Source organism: Tachyglossus aculeatus, chromosome 6, assembly GCF_015852505.1.
Source record: "Tachyglossus aculeatus isolate mTacAcu1 chromosome 6, mTacAcu1.pri, whole genome shotgun sequence".
Classification (NCBI taxonomy): Eukaryota; Metazoa; Chordata; class Mammalia; order Monotremata; family Tachyglossidae; genus Tachyglossus; species Tachyglossus aculeatus.
In genome coordinates, this window is record NC_052071.1 from 61,514,545 (window position 1) to 61,532,533 (window position 17,989).

Here is a 17,989-nt window from a genome sequence, read left to right on the forward strand (position 1 = left end):
TACATACAGGTGGTGTGGGTCACTTCTCAGCTGTGTGACCTAAGGCAAGCCACTTAACTTCTCTGTGACTCAGTTACCTCATCTGGAAAATGGGGATTGAGACTGTGAGCCCCACGTGGGACAACTTCATCACTTTGTATCCCCCAGCGCTTAGAACAGTGCTTCACACATAGTAAGCGCTTAACAAACACCATTATTATTATTACACGACGGATTCCCCCGCTCCGGAAACATTTATCAGGAGATGTTATCGGGAGACAAGGCCCACACAGGATGGGGCCGCCCCAGTCAGGGCGTAGGCGCTTTGACCAGTGTCAGCCCAAGCAGCGGGGCTCAGTGGAACCAGCCCGGGCTTGGGAGTCAGAGGTCATGGGTTCTAATCCCGACTCCGCCAATTGTCAGCAGTGTGACTTTGGGCAAATCATTTTATTCATTCATTCATTCAATCGTCTTTATTGAGTGCTTACTGTGTGCAGAGCACTGTACTAAGTGCTTGGGAAGTACAAGTTGGCAACATATAGAGACGGTCCCTACCCACCAGCGGGCTCACAGTCTAGAAGGGGGAGACAGACAACAAAACAAAACATATTAACAAAATAAAATAGAATAAACATGTACAAATAAAATAGAGCAATAAATACGTACAAGCATATGTACAGGTTTTATATTTTACTTCTCTGTGCCTCAGTTACCTCATCTGTGAAATGGGGATTAAGACTGTGAGCCCCCCATGGGACAACCTGATCACCTGATCAAGCAGCATGGCTCAGTGGAAAGAGCCCGGGCTTTGGAGTCACAGAGGTCATGGGTTCGAATCCTGAGTCCCGCACGTGTCTGCTGTGTGAACTTGGGCAAGTCACTTAACTTCTCAGAGCCTCAGTTCCCTCATCTGTAAAATGGGGATGAAGACTGTGAGCCCCACGTGGAACAAACTGATCACCTTGTATCCCCCCCAGGGCTTAGAACAGTGCTTTGCACATAATAAGCGCTTAACAAATGCCATTATTACCTTGTAACCTCCCCAGCGCTTGAAACGGTGCTTTGCACATAGTAAGCGCTTTTCATTCATGCATTCATTCAATCGTATTTATTGAGCGCTTACTGTGTGCAGGGCACTGTACTAAGCGCTTGGGAAGTACAAGTCAGCAACATACATAATAAATGCCATTATTAATATTAAGCATGGCTTAAGCAGCATGGCTCTGTGGAAAGAGCCCGGGCTTTGGAGTCAGAGGTCATGGGTTCAAATTCCGGCTCCGCCAATTGCCAGCTATGTGACTTTGGGCAAGTCACTTCACTTCTCTGTGCCTCTGTTCCCTCATCTGTAAAATGGGGATTAAGACTGTGAGCCCCACGAGGGACAACCTCATCACCTTGTAACCACCCCAGCGCTTAGAACAGTGCCTTGCACATAGTAAGCGCTTCATAAATGCTATCATCATTATTATCATCATTATTATTATTATTATTATTAACAACTTTCTCAACTGTGAGCCCACTGTTGGGTAGGGACTGTCTCTATATATGTTGCCAACTTGTACTTCCCAAGCGCTTAGTCCAGTGCTCTGCACACAGTAAGTGCTCAATAAATACCATTGATGATGATGATGATGATTGATTGGAAAGAGCACGGGCTTTGGAGTCAGAGGTCATGGGTTCAAATCCCGGCTCCGCCAATTGCCAGCTGTGTGACTTTGGGCAGGTCACTTCACTTCTCTGGGCCTCAGTTCACTCATCTGTAAAATGGGGATGAAGACTGTGAGCCCCCCCGTGGGACAACCTGATCACCTTGTAACCTCCCCAGCGCTTAGAACAGTGCCTTGCACATAGTAAGCGCTTCATAAATGCTATCATCATCATTATCATTATCATTATTATTATTATTAACAACTTTCTCAACTGTGAGCCCACTGTTGGGTAGGGACTGTCTCTATATATGTTGCCAACTTGTACTTCCCAACCGCTTAGTCCAGTGCTCTGCACACAGTAAGCGCTCAATAAATACGATTGATTGATTGATTGGAAAGAGCCCGGGCTTTGGAGTCAGAGGTCGTGGGTTCAAATCCCGGCTCCGCCAATTGCCAGCTGTGTGACTTTGGGCGGGTCACTTCACTTCTCTGGGCCTCAGTTCCCTCATCTGTAAAATGGGGATGAAGACTGCGAGCCCCATGAGGGACAACCTCATCACCTTGTAACCTCCCCAGCGCTTGGAACAATGCCTTGCACGTAGTAAGCGCTTAATAAATGCCATCATCATCATTATTATTATTATTATTGTTATTAACAACTTGAGAACTTGTGTTATTCGCGCCGGGAGACGAGGAAAAGGCAGGAAGAGGAGGGGGGGAGGGGGCGGGCGGGCGGAACAGCGACGACCCCGGACTTTTAGACTGTCATCTATCATCCATCCCCCCCATCTTACCTCCTTCCCTTCCCCACAGCACCTGTATATATGTTTGTACATATTTATTACTCTATTTATTTTACTTGTACATATCTTTTCTATTTATTTTATTTTGTTAGTATGTTTGGTTTTGTTCTCTGTCTCCCCCTTCTAGACCGTGAGCCCGCTGTTGGGTAGGGACTGTCTCTATGTGTTGCCAACTTGGACTTCCCAAGCGCTTAGTCCAGTGCTCTGCACACAGTAAGCGCTCAGTAAATACGACTGATTGATTGATTACTTGTACATATCTATTCTATTTATTTTATTTTGTTAGTATGTTTGGTTTTGTTCTCCGTCACCCCCTTCTAGACTGTGAGCCCGCTGTTGGGTAGGGACCGTCTCTAGATGTTGCCAACTTGGACTTCCCAAGCGCTTAGTACAGTGCTCTGCGCACAGTAAGCGCTCAGTAAATACGATCGATGATGACCCGGATGGAGCCGTTGCGCGAAAGGACCCGGATGGAGCCGTTGGGCGGCAGGACCCGGATGGAGCCGTTGGGCGGCAGGACCCGGATGGGCTGACGAGGGGGGGGGGGAGGGGAGGCAGGAAGCTCTCGCGCGCACGCGCGCGCACGGAAACCCCCCCCTCCCCCTCCCCTCCCGGCGGCCACCACGCATGCGTCCCGGCAGTGGGGCTGGGCGGGAGGGGAGGGGAAGGGGGAGGGGGGCTTTTTCCGTGCGCGCGCGCGCGCACGCAAAAAGCCCCCCCTCCCCCTCCCCTCCCGGCGGCCACCACGCATGCGTCCCGGCAGTGGGGCTGGGCGGGAGGGGAGGGGGAAGGGGGAGGGGGGCTTTTTCCGTGCGCGCGCGCGCACGCAAAAAGCCCCCCTCCCCCTCCCCTCCCGGCGGCCACCACGCATGCGTCCCGGCAGTGGGGCTCGGCGGGAGGGGAGGGGAAGGGGGAGGGGGGCTTTTTCCGTGCGCGCGCGCGCACGCAAAAAGCCCCCCCTCCCCCCTTCCCCTCCCCCTCCCCTCCCGGCGGCCACCACGCATGCGTCCCGGCAGTGGGGCTCGGCGGGAGGGGAGGGGAAGGGGGAGGGGGGCTTTTTCCCTTGCGCGCGCGCGCGCTTTTCCTGCCTCCCCTCCCCTCCCGCCGAGCCCCACTTCCGGGACGCATGCGTGGTGGCCGCCTTCTCCCCTCCCCCCGCCCCCCCCCGCATCCGGGTAACCGCCAATGGGCCGCAGGGGCGGTGCCGGTGACGTGTCCGGCGCGCGCCCTTTATCAGCCCCGGGCCCGCGCCCCCTCGGCCGCATTTCCCCCCGTCGGAGGTCCGGGACGGTCCGCTCCGCTCCGCTCCGACCCTTGTGGTGAGTGAGAGGGAGGGAGGGAGTGGGGGGGTGACCCCCGGGGGGGGGGGGGGTTCGCGGATCCTTCGGCGGCGCCCGACCACCCGAGGTCGTCCGTCCGTCCGTCCGTCCGGGGGCGGCGGCGGCGGCGGCGGCGGAGCGGGGCCCATGTGGCGGCCGCCATCTTGGCCCGGCGGGCCGGGCTGTGGGCCCCGGCCCGGGGCACGCGGCGGTGCCAAGGGGCGGCCAAGATGGCGGCCGGCCGGGCGGTTGGGGGCGGCTGGGGGCGGCTCAGACCGGTTCTTCCCGCGGCGCGCGCTGACGGCCGGACCGCCCGCCCCTCAGCCGCCTCAGCCTCAGCCGCCTCAGCCGCCGCCATGTCCGAGGAGGGGAAGCTGTTCGTGGGCGGCCTCAACTTCGACACGGACGAACAGGCCTTGGAGCAGCACTTCTGCAGTTTCGGGCCCATCTCCGAGGGTACGTAAGGCCCCCGGCCTATGGAGTGAGCGCCTACTGGGGGCAGGCCGCTGGACTAAGCGCTCGGAAATCATATTTATTGAGCGCTTATTGTGTGCAGAGCACTGGAGTGAGCGCTTGGGAATCAATAAATCGTATTTAGTGAACGCTTACTGTGTATAGAACGCTGGGCTAAGCGCTTGGAAATCAATCAATCAGTCGTATTTAGTGAGCGCTTGTTGTGTACAGAGCGCTGGACTGAGCGCTTGGGAATCAATCAATCGTATTTAGTGAGCGTTTATTGTGTGCAGAGCGCTGGACTAAGCGCTTGGGAATCATCAATCAATCGTATTTAGTGAGCGTTTATTGTGTGCAGAGCGCTGGACTAAGCGCTTGGAAATCAATCAATCGTATTTAGTGAGCATTTATTGTGTGCAGAGCGCTGGACTAAGCGCTTGGGAATCAATCAATCGTATTTATTGAGCGCTTACTGTGTACAGAGCACTGGACTAAGCGCTTGGAAGTCAATCAATCGTATTTAGTGAGCGTTTATTGTGTGCAGAGCGCTGGACTAAGCTCTTGGAAATCAATCGTATTTAGTGAGCGTTTACGGTGTGCAGAGCAATGGACTAAGCGCTTGGGAATCAATCGTATTTAGCGAGCGCTTACTGTGTAGAGAAAGCTGGACTAAGCGCTTGGAAATCAATCAATCGTATTTAGTGAGCGCTTGTGTGCAGAGCACTGGACTAAGCGCTTGGGGATCAATCAATCGTATTTAGTGAGCGCTTACTGCAGAGCGCTGGACTAAGCGCTTGGGAATCAATCGATCGTATTTAGTGAGCGCTTATTGTGTGCAGAGCGCCGGACTAAGCGCTTGGAAATCAATCAATCGTATTTAGTGAGCGCTTATTGTATACAGAGCGCCGGACTAAGCTCTTGGGAATCAATCAATCATATTTAGTGAACGCTTACTGCGTGCAGAGCACTGTACTAAGCGCTCGAGAAGTCCAAGGTGGCAACATAGACGGTCCCTACCCAAGAGCGGGCTCACAGTCTAGAAGGGGGAGACAGACAACAAAACATATTAACAAAGTGAAATAAGTAGACTAAATATGTACAAGTAAAATAAATAGCGTAATAAGTACGTACAAACATAGACATATATATATAGGTGCTGTGGGGAAGGGAAGGAGGTAAGGCAGGGGGGTGAGGAGGGGGCTCAGTCTGGGACGACCTCCTCAGTAGGGCCTTGAAGGGATGAAGAGAGCTAACTTGGCTCATTCAATCGTATTGAGCGCTTACTGTGTGCAGAGCACTGTACTACCTTCTTGGGAAGTATAAGTTGGCCACATTTAGAGACGGTCCATCCCTCCTTGCTTCCCCGCACCCTGACGGCCTCCTCCTCCCCTCCCTCCCCCATCCCGCAGTGGTCGTCATCAAGGACCGAGAGACCCAGCGATCCCGGGGCTTCGGCTTCATCACCTATGCCAACCCTGAGCACGCCTCGGATGCCATGAGGGCGATGAATGGAGAGGTGAGACCCCACAAATCCTATGTTTGAGTCTTCCCGTTTGTGTCTTCATGTTCCAGGGGCTGGGAAGAACAATGATGACATGTATCCTGGCCAAAGTGGGTGCTGGCTTCGTTCATTCATTCATTCAGTCGTATTGAGCGTTTACTGTGTGCAGAGCACTGTACTAAGCGCTTGGGAAGTCCAAGTTGGCAACATATAGAGACGGTCCCTACCCAACAGTGGGCTCACAGACTAGAAGAGAAGCAGCGTGGCTCAGTGGAAAGAGCACGGGCTTTGGAGTCAGAGGTCATGGGTTCAAATCCCGGCTCCGCCAGTTGTCAGCTGTGTGACTTTGGGCAGGTCACTTCACTTCTCTGGGCCTCAGTTCCCTCATCTGGAAACTGGGGGTTAAGACTGTGAGCCCCCCGTGGGACAACTTGATCACCGTGTAACCTCCCCAGCGCTTAGAACAGTGCTTTGCACATAGTAAGCGCTTGATAAATGCCATCATTATTATTGTGTGCAAAGCACTGGACTAAGCGCTTGGGAAGTACAAGTTGGCAATGTACTGAGACGGTCCCTACCCAACAGCGGCCTGGGTCCTCTTAGCATGATGATGGCATTTGTTAAGCGCTTACTAGGTGCGGCTCTGGGGCCGGACTTCATGGGTTCTAATCCCAACTCTGCCACTTGTCAGCTGTGTGACCTTTGGCAAGTCACTTAACTTCTCTGTGCCTAGGTTACTTCCCCTGTAAAATGGGGATTAAGACTGTGAGCCCCACGTGAGACAACCTGATCACCTTGTATCCCCGACAGCGCTTGGAACAGCGGCCCCCCCCATACACCCCCAACCTTTAGACCCCACTTCACTCTGCTTCCTGGTGTATTCTCTTTAAAAATCATTCTATGCACATCTCCCCCATAAACCACTGGAGGTTTCTTCTCCAGGAACTCCGTTTCACTTGTGCATTTCCAGGAAGCCTTCCCTGGTTTATTCTCAGTGCCTGCCCTGTTCCCCCTCCCTTCCGTCACCGATGCGCTTGGTCAGTTTCCCCCGACTACTCTCCACGTTGAAGAACATCTCCTTATACTCTATCTTCTCCAAATTGTAGTGATTGGTGTTTGATTGAAGTTCAGTCACTGTACTACGCACTGAGGTGGATACAATAAATCGGGTCAGACGCAGTCCCTGTTCCCCATGGGGCTCAGTTTCAGTCCCCGTCTTACAGATGAGATAGCAGGCACCGTGAAATGATTGATTTAGGCCCAAAGCCACACATGACAAGTGGCAGAGCTGGGATTAGAACCCATGACCTGGCTCCATCCACTATACATACACCTGTCTGTGACCCTTAAATATCCATTCCCCCCCCATTGGGTCACATGCTTCCTGAGGGTAGAGATTGCCCTCCCAAGTGATGGATCACACTGTGGGGAGGTGGGGAAGTGACTGGCTTCTACAGCCTCTAGGTCTATCCGGGCAAGGTGCTTGCCCCGGTGACCCGCTCACCACCTTTGTGTCCGCAGTCCGTGGATGGCCGACAGATCCGAGTGGACCATGCTGGAAAATCTTCCCGAGGCTCCAGAGGTGGCTCCTTTGGGGGTCGGGGCCGAGGCCGAGGCTACTCCAGAGGTGAGTTGGCTTGGGCGGTGGTGGGAAGGGTCGCTGGCCGTGTGCCATCCTCGAACTCTCTGGAAACACGTGTTTCTCCGTGCTGCAGGCGGCGGCGACAGGAGTTACGGCGGTGGCAGGTATGACAACAGGAGTGGAGGTTACGGCGGCTCCAGGGACTACGGGGGCAGGTAAATGTGCTAGTGAGCAACTGGAAGGGTGCCTGCCGAGGTGGCTGTGACAGTAGAGTGACACGTGTATTTGTTCCAACAGTCAGGGAGGATATGGTGACCGCTATTCCAGTGGTTCATACAGAGACAACTATGACAACTAGGATGACCAAGGTAAGCAGAACTGGAGAGGGCACAAGTGCACTCTTGGCTTTGCAGATAAATTACATTCCGTGGCTTAGCATCCTCCAGTTGCACCCACCGTTAACGAGCCAGTCTAATCGTCTTGTTTCCGAGAGCCGTTTTCTCTGAACACTCTCCATGCATGTGGATGCTTTTAACTTGTGCTTGGACCGGAGGGCCAGATTCTTACTCGGGGACATCCCGGTCAGCAGAGGGCCGTAATCGCTCCTGTCGCCAAGTCGGGGTGGGGGATCCGAGACTCGAAGCCTGCTAACCTTAACTTAGGGGAGTGAATTGCTGCATCGTGTCGATATTCTTCATTCAAGTGCCTTTACGATTGTACCTGCTTCTTGTCCTCAGCTGCGCACCGACTAAAAATCCTTCCTGACTCAAGATCGTCCTTCCAATGGCTGTATTTATAAAGATTTTTGGAGCTTCGCCGAAACCTTGTTTAATACATCTACTTAGGTCTTCCCTTTTTTATAAGTATGTCACACGCTCACACCGAAAGAGACTGGCAGTTTACGCCTCGACTTCGCCCCTTCAGACTCTGTCAGAGGGGTCTGTTTCCCAGGGGTTAAATCCTTTTTGGAAAGGCAGTATTTAAACCCCATTGCAATTTTTGGCATTGCCATCCAGGTCTCTTTTAGTTGTGTGGCCCCCCCCACAAGCTGAACTAAGCTGTGGTGTATCTGGGACTTCTTTTAGTTTGTTCACTTTTTTTGGTTTTGATTTTTTTTTTTTTTTTTTGGTTTTTACTGTTCCTTTAGTATGGCAAGGAAGGAACGCAGCCCAGGGGGGATTGGAAAGGCAGACCACCTCGGTATGACTAAAGAGAACTGCTTGCTTTTTTGACTTGCATTAGGCCAAAAAGAGGTATTTTTACTGTACAATGCAAATTGCCCAGACTAGATTTGCAAACTTTCCATGAGAGGTTCTTGAAAATGTTTGTTTATATTGTCCTTTTTTTACTGGAAGAGAAGAGAAACGCATTGTATTTGAAGTGGTTAAGGAACTCCTGTACTCAGTTTTCTGGCTTCACGAAGCCTATTAAAAAGACGAACTCTGAAACGAACTCTGCTCTCGACATTGACATTTCCTTGCACAGCACAGTCCTCAGCCAGAGCCCTCACCGGCCCGGGCAGGGCTGAGGAAGGAAGAGGAAAGTGGCGTCCAGGGAGGGAGTAGCAACTGGAAGATTTGGTCACTCTGAGTGGCTGCTGAAGGGTGGGGAAGAAGGACCCTCCAGAGTGACGGTGGGTCGCCTGTTGACCCTCAGGATCAATAGCCGGTGCTCAGAGCAGTCAGGCGATTGATTCCCTGGCGGGCTTGGGACTCCGACTTGGAGTCAGGCTTCCGCCTGAATCTGATGTTGAACGGCACCTGCGTTTTCTGATGTCCTCCCAGTTGCGATAGACTGATGAAACGGAGCAGAACGATGCCATTGCATGTGTAGTAAATGGTTCCAGCTTTGTAGATGATGTGGGTTTAGGAAGGCGGCATCCTCCAGTGGGATTGAGTCGAGGTAGGTTGTGGACAGTCGTGACTTGACCGTGAATGGGGTGCTAAGTGTCTGGGGCCTTGTGAAGCTGCAGACTCCAACCTGAGATGTTCCCGTTCCAATCAAGACATGGCTTGAGGTGTGGCAGCCCGGCCCCGCCTGCTCTGGACGGAGCCTGATGGAAGGTAGTGGCCAGTAGCACGGCCTGGGGGGCTGCGGGGAGGCCAGGCGTCAACAAAGGGCCCTTGCGAGATAGCATCTCCCAAATACCTGATCTCTCCCTGTTTCGGCAGGGAGGCTGTGAGTGGAGAGCTGTGGCTTTGGGATTGTACCGTCTCGTCTCCAGGCAGTAACTGTTGAAGGACAGACCTGGTTATTTGGTATCCAAGGCAGCTTGCAGAAATGAGCGCCTAGGGAGGCGGAGGCTGGCTTCGGGTTTTCTGAGGCATCACACGGAGCCCTGGTGCTAGCAGGCAGGCAAATCTGCGTCTGGTTAGCTGGGTCCTGCCTCAATCACCGAGTGTTATTGGGTCATCTTTGGTACCTAGTATCCTCGGAGGCCCAGAGTGCTGCAGCAGACCGCCCCCATCCCAGCCAAAGCGAGGGAGGTGAGAGCTCCCTAGGCTAGCTCCTAGGTCACGATGGCTCTGAAACTTGAGGTAACGCTTTTTGCTCTGTCCTCATCAGCTCTTGACAGCTCATCGGCACAGCCGATGGGCGAGGGGTGCTTGGCCTCGGTGCCCGCGGTCTGACTCGGACTAATCCTGTCTGGACCCGGAGCTGCTTGGGGCCGGCCAACCGTTCCCTCCCCATAGAGGTCGCATTGCTTTGGGGGGAGATGGAGCAATCCGTCCCACCCGTGGGGATGGATTCCGGGCTGGGGGTTTTCTGCTGCCCAAGCTCGCTTGGCAGTTGGTTTGGGGGCAGCTGTTCACTCTGGGCCTGGCCCGGCCTGGCTCTGGGCTACTGGTGGAGATGAGACGGCTGGATAGAAGGGTCTGGCTGGCTGGCTGACCGGTGCAGGAGGGGGCCGGGGATGGAGAGTCACTTGACTCCCAGAAGCTCTCCGGCTGCACTGGTGCGACATGGATCTGCTCCGGACCGCCGCCTTTATTGTGGCCAAACTTTTGCCTTCTCTGAGGGAGGGGCTGAGGTGGGGATTGATGCCAAAATCCCTCCTTGCTGAGGAGTGACTTGAGTTTGCTTTGACAGGTGAAGACCCTACACATCTCAGGCTGAAACAGATGGGCGAATCCTGTGGAAAATGGGAAACGTTTGGCCTCCCTGACCAGGTACCGTCGCGGCCGATTATTGGCAATGTCCCTGCAGGGGGAGGGAGGGGCGGGGAATCGGTGAGCGAATTGTTGGCCACGGCCCGAATGGGAGCCCCGGGGGTGGGGCTGCAGCTCCGGGTCCTAGGCCGAGCTGCGGTGAGCCCCTGTCTACAAGAGGGGTGAGGACCACCGTTCTCTCCAGACCTTCCCCCAGCCTTCACTTGTGCACCCTGCCTACTGCGAAGGTCCCCATCTCCCCCTGCATCCTGGCTGCTCTGTTGTGGAAGCACCTGACAGCTTGAAACTGTCTCAGGGGTGAGAGGAGGGGCTTCTCCCACTGTTCGGACATGCCAGGGCAGCATACCCCAGGGGGCATGGTGTGCTGAGGTGGGCCCTCAGGCCTGTGGGGATGGTTCTCGGCCAGTTCATCAGCGCACCTGGGATCAGCTGCCCCCTCTGTGATTCTTCATTCATTCATTCAATTGTATTTCTTGAGCACTTATTGTGTGCAGAGCACTGTACTAAGCGTTTGGGAAGCAGCGTGGCTCAGTGGAAGGAGCACAGGCTTTGGAGTCAGAGGTCATGGGTTTGAATCCTGGCTCCGCCACATGTCTGCTGTGTGACCTTGGGCAAGTCACTTCTCTGAGCCTCAGTTCCCTCATCTGTAAAATGGGGATTAAGACTGTGAACCCCACATGGGACAACCTGATCACTTTGTATTCCCCCCCCCCCCCAGCGCTTAGAACAGTGCTTTGCACATAGTAAGCGCTTAACAAATGCCAACATTATTATTATTATTATTATTATTATTATTATTATTATCGGGAAGTACAAGTTGGCAACGTATTGAGACGGTCCCTACCCAACAGTGGGCTCACAGTCTAGAAGGGGGAGAAGGAGGACAAAACAGAACATATTAACAAAATAGAGTAGAATAAGTATGTACAAGTAAAATAAATACTCTTGCATGAGCCGTGCGTGTGACTGGTGTCTTTCTCTCCCAACAGCGCCGATGCTGTCAAACTGCCATGAAGGCCCAGCTCGAAGGTGAGGGACTGAGGGGTGTGCGGTGCCTCTCCCGCTCCAGGGTCCAGTGTGCCCGCGACGCCTTATCAACAGCAAAGCAAAGAGTTCCTCGGTGTGTACATAGCCAAATAAAAAATGTAAATGCCAATGCCAGTGTGTACTTGGAAGCAGTCTGGCTGGTGCCGGGAGCAAGGCCTTGCCTCACTGGCCAGGTTGCGGTGTCAGGCTCGCGCGGTGAGGGCCCGGTCTGCAGGGCACAGGACCGGGCATGGGTGGCCTTGGGCGGCCCCAGCCATTTCACCTTCCCTGGCATCGCCTTGCTCGGCCCTCACTGGGGAGAGAAGGGATCACGGGCTCCCGGCTCCCGGGGGTGGGGTCGGGGGGAAGGTGGAGTGGCACTTGGTTCCACTCTAGACTGTAGGCTCAAGCGCTTAGTACAATGCTCTGCACACAGTAAGCGCTCAATAAATATGATTGATTGGAGGCAGGTAACGTCTACCAACTCTGTACTCTGTCAAGTGCTTAAAGCACAGTGCACGCAGTAAGCAGTTGTACGTCTAGACTGTGAGCCCACTGTTGGGTAGGGACCGTCTCTGTATGTTGCCAACTTGTACTTCCCAAGCACTTAATACAGTGCTCTGCACACAGTAAGCGCTCAGTAAATACAATTGATTGTATTGTTGTTACCCAAATGGCCCTGGTCCCCGTCAATCAATTGTATTTCCTGAGTGTGTACTGTATGGAGAGCACTTGGCTCTTAGCAGAATACTGTATAACAATTGGTAGACTCACTCCCTGCCCGCAACACTCTTAAGGTATAGAGGGGGAGGCAGACGTAAATGTAGAGAAGCAGCGTGGCTCAGTGGAAAGAGCCCAGGCTTTGGAGTCATGGGTTCAAATCCTGCCTCCTCCAATTGCCAGCTGTGTGACTTTGGGCAAGTCACTTCTCTGGACCTGTTACCTCATCTGTAAAATGGGGATTAAGGCTGTGAGCCCCCCGTGGGACAACCTGATCACCTTGTAACCTCTCCAGCGCTTAGAACAGTGCTTTGCATATAGTAAGTGCTTAATAAACGTTATTATTAGGGTTAGGTACAGAAGTGCTGGGGTTCTGAGGGAAGAGTGAAAAAGGGTGCAGTCCAAGGGCTGCGTGAAGCCCCCGCCTGGGTTGGCAGGGGCAAGTTAGAGCCCAGGATGCCCCCCACCAAGGCAAGGGACCATCGTCAGTTCCCTTATCCTATCTTCAGTGGCAGCATCCCCCTCTCTTCCAGGCCCAATGCTGACACTATAGTAGGGGGGTGCCAATGGAGGTAGGCACCACTTGGCCCCCTGCCAGCCACATCTGCAACTTGGCATTAACCTTGATGTAACTCTTTCAACCCACACTGTCGCCAGATCCTCTCCACTGTCTCTGCATGTCCAGAATCCTCCTGTCCTAGACTGTAAGCTTGTTGTGGACAGGGAACATGGCTACCAAGTCTGTTGTGTGGTGTTCGACCAAGCACTTAGTACAGTGCTCTGCACCCAGTAACCGCTCAATGAAAATACCTCTGAATTCCCTCACTCCAGACACATCTTCTTCATGTCTTTCTCCCCGTCTTGACTGTAAGCGTGTGGCAGGGAACTTGTCCACCATCATCATTATCAATCGTATTTATTGAGTGCTTACTGTGTGCAGAGCACTGTACTAAGTCCACCATCTCTTGTGCTGGCCTAAGGGCTTAGTACAGGGCTCTATACCAAGTGCTGAATAAGTGACATTGATAATTAGCCCCCTCTCCATTATTTATCATCAATCAGTGGTATTCATTGAGCGCTAATTGTGCAGAACATTGTCAGAGTACTTGGAAGTGTACAATACCAAAGCAGTAGTAAACATCAGTAAGTACAGTGCTCTGCACGCAGTAAGCGCTCAATAAATACGATTGATGACCTTATGGTCAGGAGGGGAAAACCGTCGTTAAAGCAATGCTGGGAAACGGAAGATGGGTTGTATATCACATGCTTAAAGTGGAGCAGCGTGTCCTACTGGGAAGAGTTTGGACCCATGAGTTGGAATACCTGAGTTCTAATCCCAGCTCTACCACGTGCCTCCTGTGTGACCTTGGGTAAGTCACTAAACTTCTGTGCCTCAGTTTCCTCATCCGTAAAATGGGAATTCGATCCTTGTTCTTCCTATTTAGACTGTGAGCCCCATGTGGGGCAGGGGTTGTCTGACATGATTACCTTGAATCTACCCCAGTGCTTGACATGTACTAAGTGCTTAATACTACAATTAATTGAAAGGTACAGATCCAAATGCATGTGACACAGAGGGGAGAGAGGAAGTGACCGAGTTCCATGAGGAATGGACTGTATCCGGTCTGATCTTGTGCTTAGGGTGGTTAATAAGTGCCATTCGGAAAAAATACCATAATTGAGGGCTTAGTTGGGAAAGGCCTTATTGGAGATGTGATTTTTTTTTTTTTTTTAGTAAGGCTTTAAAGTGAGGGAGAGTGGTAGTCGATCACTTTTTCAATCAAATTTATCGTGTGTACTATGAGAGCTGATAAACACACGCCCTACCCACAGTGAGCATACAGTCTATTCAAGCAGGCCTAGATTGTAAAATGCTTGAGGGTAGGATTGGTGTCTCCATACGCCATCGTAATCTCCCCAAACACTTGGTGCTGTGCTGTGCACAGAGTAAGTGTTCAAATCCTATTGGGAAAGACAGGGTTAAGTCACTTCACTTCTCTGGGCCTCAGTGACCTCATCTGTAAAATGGGGATTAAGATTGTGAGCCCCATGTGGGACAACCTGATCTCCTTGTAACCTCCCCGGCGCTTAGAACAGTGCTTTGCACATAGTAAGCGCTTAATAAATACCATTTAAAAAAAAACAAAACAGGGAAACAATGCTATCTATTGAGCATTTTGCTTTGGGCAGGGCACTGTACTAAGCAGGAGAGTACAGTACCGGTGGTGCTTACAGTCTAGTTGGATGCCAACTTCTTGTGAGCACAGGAATGGAAAGGGTTTTGACCTGGGTAATGAGGACCGGGAGGGGGACACCGTTGAGGCGAGGCTACCATGTTGGGCTAGAGAAACAGCCTGGCTCGGTGGATCGAACGTGGGTCTGCAAGTCAGAATGTCGTGGGTTCTAATCCCGGTCTGCCACTTGTCTGCCGCGTGACCTTAGGCAAGTCACTTCACTGGGCCTCAGTTCTCTCATCTCTAAAATGGGGATTGAGACTGAGCCCTACATGGGCCAGGAAGTGTGTCCAAACCCAATTTGGTTCTACGGTGTCTGACCCGTCGTGCCTAAATGCCATTATTACCGTTATTCTGCCCAGAATGGCAGTTCCCAGATCTTGACAGATCCCTCCTTCCCTTCCCCACAGCACCTGTATATATGTATATATGTTTGTACGTATTTATTACTCTATTTATTTATTTTACTTGTACATATCTATTCTATTTATTTTATTTTGTTAGTATGTTTGGTTTTGTTCTCTGTCTCCCCCTTTTAGACGGTGAGCCCACTGTTGGGCAGGGACTGTCTCTATATGTTGCCAATTTGTATTTCCCAAGCGCTTAGTACAATGCTCTGCACATAGTAAGTGCTCAATAAATACGATTGATGATAATGATAATTTGGTTCTACGGTGTCTGACACGTAGTGCCTAAATGCCATTATTACCGTTATTATTCTGCCCAGAATGGCAGTTCCCAGATCTTGACAGATCCCTCCTTCCCTTCCCCACAGCACCTGTAGATATGTATATATGTTTGTACATATTTATTACTCTCATTTATTTATTTTACTTGTACATATCTTCTATTTATTTTATTTTGTTAGTATGCTTGGTTTTGTTCTCTGTCTCCTCCTTTTAGACTGTGAGCCCACTGTTGGGTAGGGACTGTCTCTATATGTTGCCAACTTGTACTTCCCAAACGCTTAGTACAGTGCTCTGCACACAGTAAGCGCTCAATAAATACGATTTATGATGATGATGATGATGATGATGATCCCTAGGATGAAGAAGCCCGGACCCCAGCTTGGCCGGCTGTAGCCTGGGAGAGAAGGGAGATGGGGCGGTATGAGTAGACGCTAAAGAGCAGGGTTACTGTGAGAAGGGGTGGGCTGACCGATCAGCAGGGGATGAGGTTCCCTAACAGTACGCTGGGCTTGTCATCATCATCATCATCAATCGTATTTATTGAGCGCTTACTATGTGCAGAGCACTGTACTAAGCGCTTGGGAAGTACAAATTGGCAACATATAGAGACAGTCCCTGCCCAACATTGGGCTCACAGTCTAAAAGGGGGAGACAGAGAACAATCTGAGAGGAGGAGGAGGGACCCCGATTCTGGCTCCAGCTTTGTCACTCGCCTGATGTGTGACCTTGGACAAGTAACTTAACCTCTCTGTACTTCACTTTCCTCTTCTACAAAATGGGGTGCACAATCCCTACCTTTCCATACTTCACAAGGATATAGTGAGGGTAAAAATGACCTAAGTAATGTGCGGGTGCTTTGGGAATAAATGTGCAATATAAAAATCTGGAGAAGCAGCTTGGCTCAGTGGAAAGAGCCCGGGCTTTGGAGTCAGAGGTCATGGGTTCAAATCCCAGCTCCGCCACTTATCAGCTATGTGACTTTGGGCAAGTCACTTCACTTCTCTGGGCCTCAGTTACCTCATCTGTAAAATGGGGATTAACACTGTGAGCCCCCCGTGGGACAACCTGATCACCTTGTTAACCTCCCCAGCGCTTAGAACAGTGCTTTGTACATAGTAAGCGCTTAATAAATGCTATCATTATTATCATTATTATTATTTATTACCCCCCTCCTTCCTCTCCCCCTCCTCCCCCTCTCCGCCCCCCCGCCTTACCTCCTTCCCTTCCCCACAGCACCTGTATATGTGTATATATGTTTGTATGTATTTATTACATACATTATTGATTACTCTCTATAATAATGGCATTTGTTAGCGCTTACTATGTGCCAAGCACTATTCTAAGCACTGGGGGTAGATACAAGGTAATCAGGTTGTCCCACGTGGGGCTCACAGTCTTAATCCCCATTTTACAGGTGAGGGAACCGAGACCCAGAAGTTAAGTAACTTGCCCAGAGTCACGCAGCTGACAAGTGGCAGAGTCGGGATTAGAACTCATGACCTCTGACTCTCAAGCCCATGCTCTTTCCACTAAGCCACGCTGCCTCTCTAGAATCTACAGTTCTATTTGTTCTGCTGATTTTGACACCTGTCTATATGTTTTGTTCTGTTGTCTGTCTCCCCCTTCTAGACCGCGAGCCCCTTGTTGGGTAGGGACCGTCTCTGTTGCTGACTTGTACTTCCCAAGCGCTTAGTCCAGTGCTCGGCACACAGTAAGCGCTCAATAAATACGATTGAATGAATGAATGAACTAGGGTGAAGTGAATGAGAGATTAGTCAGCAAAGACTTCCTGAAGATGTGATTTTAGTAGGGCTTTGAAGATCGGGAGAGGGGCGATGGCTGGCTATGAAGGGGGAAGGCGTTCCAGACAGGAGGGTGGACGGCGGACATGAGCCTCAGTTTCCTTGGAAACTGCACATAGTAAGCGCTCAATAAATACGATTGATGATGATGATGAGCCAAAACGTTGATGGCGAGGGAGATGAGAGCGAGGCACAGTGAGTACATTGGTGCTGAAAGAGCCAAGTGTGTGGGTTGAATGGTAGTGAGAGAGGAGTGAAGTCAGGTAGGAAGGGGAGAAGGCTGATTGAGAGCCCAAAATTAGCCTCGTTATAACCCAGAATTGGCACTGAAAGAATGCGGTATCATCATCATCATCAATCGCATTTATTGAGCACTTACTATGTGCAGAGCACTGTACTAAGCGCTTGGGAAGTACAAATTGGCACATATAGTAAATATGCCTTACCTCCTTCCCCTCCCCACAGCACCTGTATATATGTATATATGTTTGTACGGATTTATTACTCTATTTTATTTGTACATATTCTAATTATTTTATTTTGTTAATACGTTTGGTTTTGTTCTCTGTCTCCCCCTTCTAGACTGTGAGCTCGCTGTTGGGTAGGGGCCGTCTCTAAATGTTGCCAACTTGTACTCCCCAAGCGCTTAGTCCAGTGCTCTACACACAGTAAGCGCTCAATAAATACGAATGAATGAATGAATGTTGTAATATGTTGTAAATATGTATATATGTTTGTATGTATTTATTACTCCATTTATTTTACTTGTACATATCTATTCTATTTATTTTATTTTGTTAATATGTTTGGTTTTGTTCTCTGTCTCCCCCTTCTAGACTGTGAGCCCACTGTTGGGTAGGGACCATCTCTATATGTTGCCAACTTGTACTTCCCAAGCACTTAGTACAGTGCTCTGCACACAGTAAATGCTCAATAAATACGATTGATATAGAGACAGTCCCTACCCAACATTGGGCTCACAGTCTAAAAGGGGGAGACAGAGAACAAAACCAAACATACTAACAAAATAAAATAAATAGAATAGATAAGTACAAGTAAAAT

The 17,989-nt window shown here is 51.0% G+C and overlaps 1 protein-coding gene across 3 annotated transcripts; it reads left to right on the forward strand.

Moving 5' to 3' along the window:
• The first annotated feature begins 3,595 nt into the window (after positions 1–3,595).
• On the forward strand, positions 3,596–11,612 carry LOC119929773 (RNA-binding protein 3-like). Of its 3 annotated transcripts, XR_005451588.1 has the most exons (8): positions 3,596–3,750; positions 4,064–4,206; positions 5,613–5,719; positions 7,226–7,331; positions 7,420–7,501; positions 7,584–7,654; positions 10,377–10,456; positions 11,446–11,612. XR_005451588.1 is itself a non-coding variant. In XM_038748051.1 (7 exons), exons 1-6 carry the CDS (start codon positions 3,617–3,619, stop codon positions 7,642–7,644), a joined length of 633 nt encoding a protein of 210 aa, XP_038603979.1. In that variant the 5' UTR covers positions 3,596–3,616; the 3' UTR covers positions 7,645–7,654; positions 8,024–8,738. The 3 variants fall into 3 exon arrangements, 2 of the variants coding, with proteins under 2 accessions (XP_038603979.1, XP_038603980.1); XM_038748051.1 differs by lacking the exons at positions 10,377–10,456; positions 11,446–11,612 and adding an exon at positions 8,024–8,738; XM_038748052.1 differs by lacking the exons at positions 10,377–10,456; positions 11,446–11,612 and adding an exon at positions 8,024–8,738 and having other exon boundaries at positions 3,731–3,750; positions 4,075–4,206.
• The last annotated feature ends 6,377 nt before the right edge of the window (positions 11,613–17,989 follow it).

Bases quoted from the DNA above. Each gene is read 5' to 3' on its own strand.
- LOC119929773 (XM_038748051.1), top strand. From the start codon at position 3,617: ATGGGCCGCAGGGGCGGTGCCGGTGACGTGTCCGGCGCGCGCCCTTTA. The intron at 5,720-7,225 runs GTGAGACCCCAC...TTGTGTCCGCAG, and splicing joins TGAGGGCGATGAATGGAGAG to TCCGTGGATGGCCGACAGAT. The intron at 7,502-7,583 runs GTAAATGTGCTA...TTGTTCCAACAG, and splicing joins TCCAGGGACTACGGGGGCAG to TCAGGGAGGATATGGTGACC.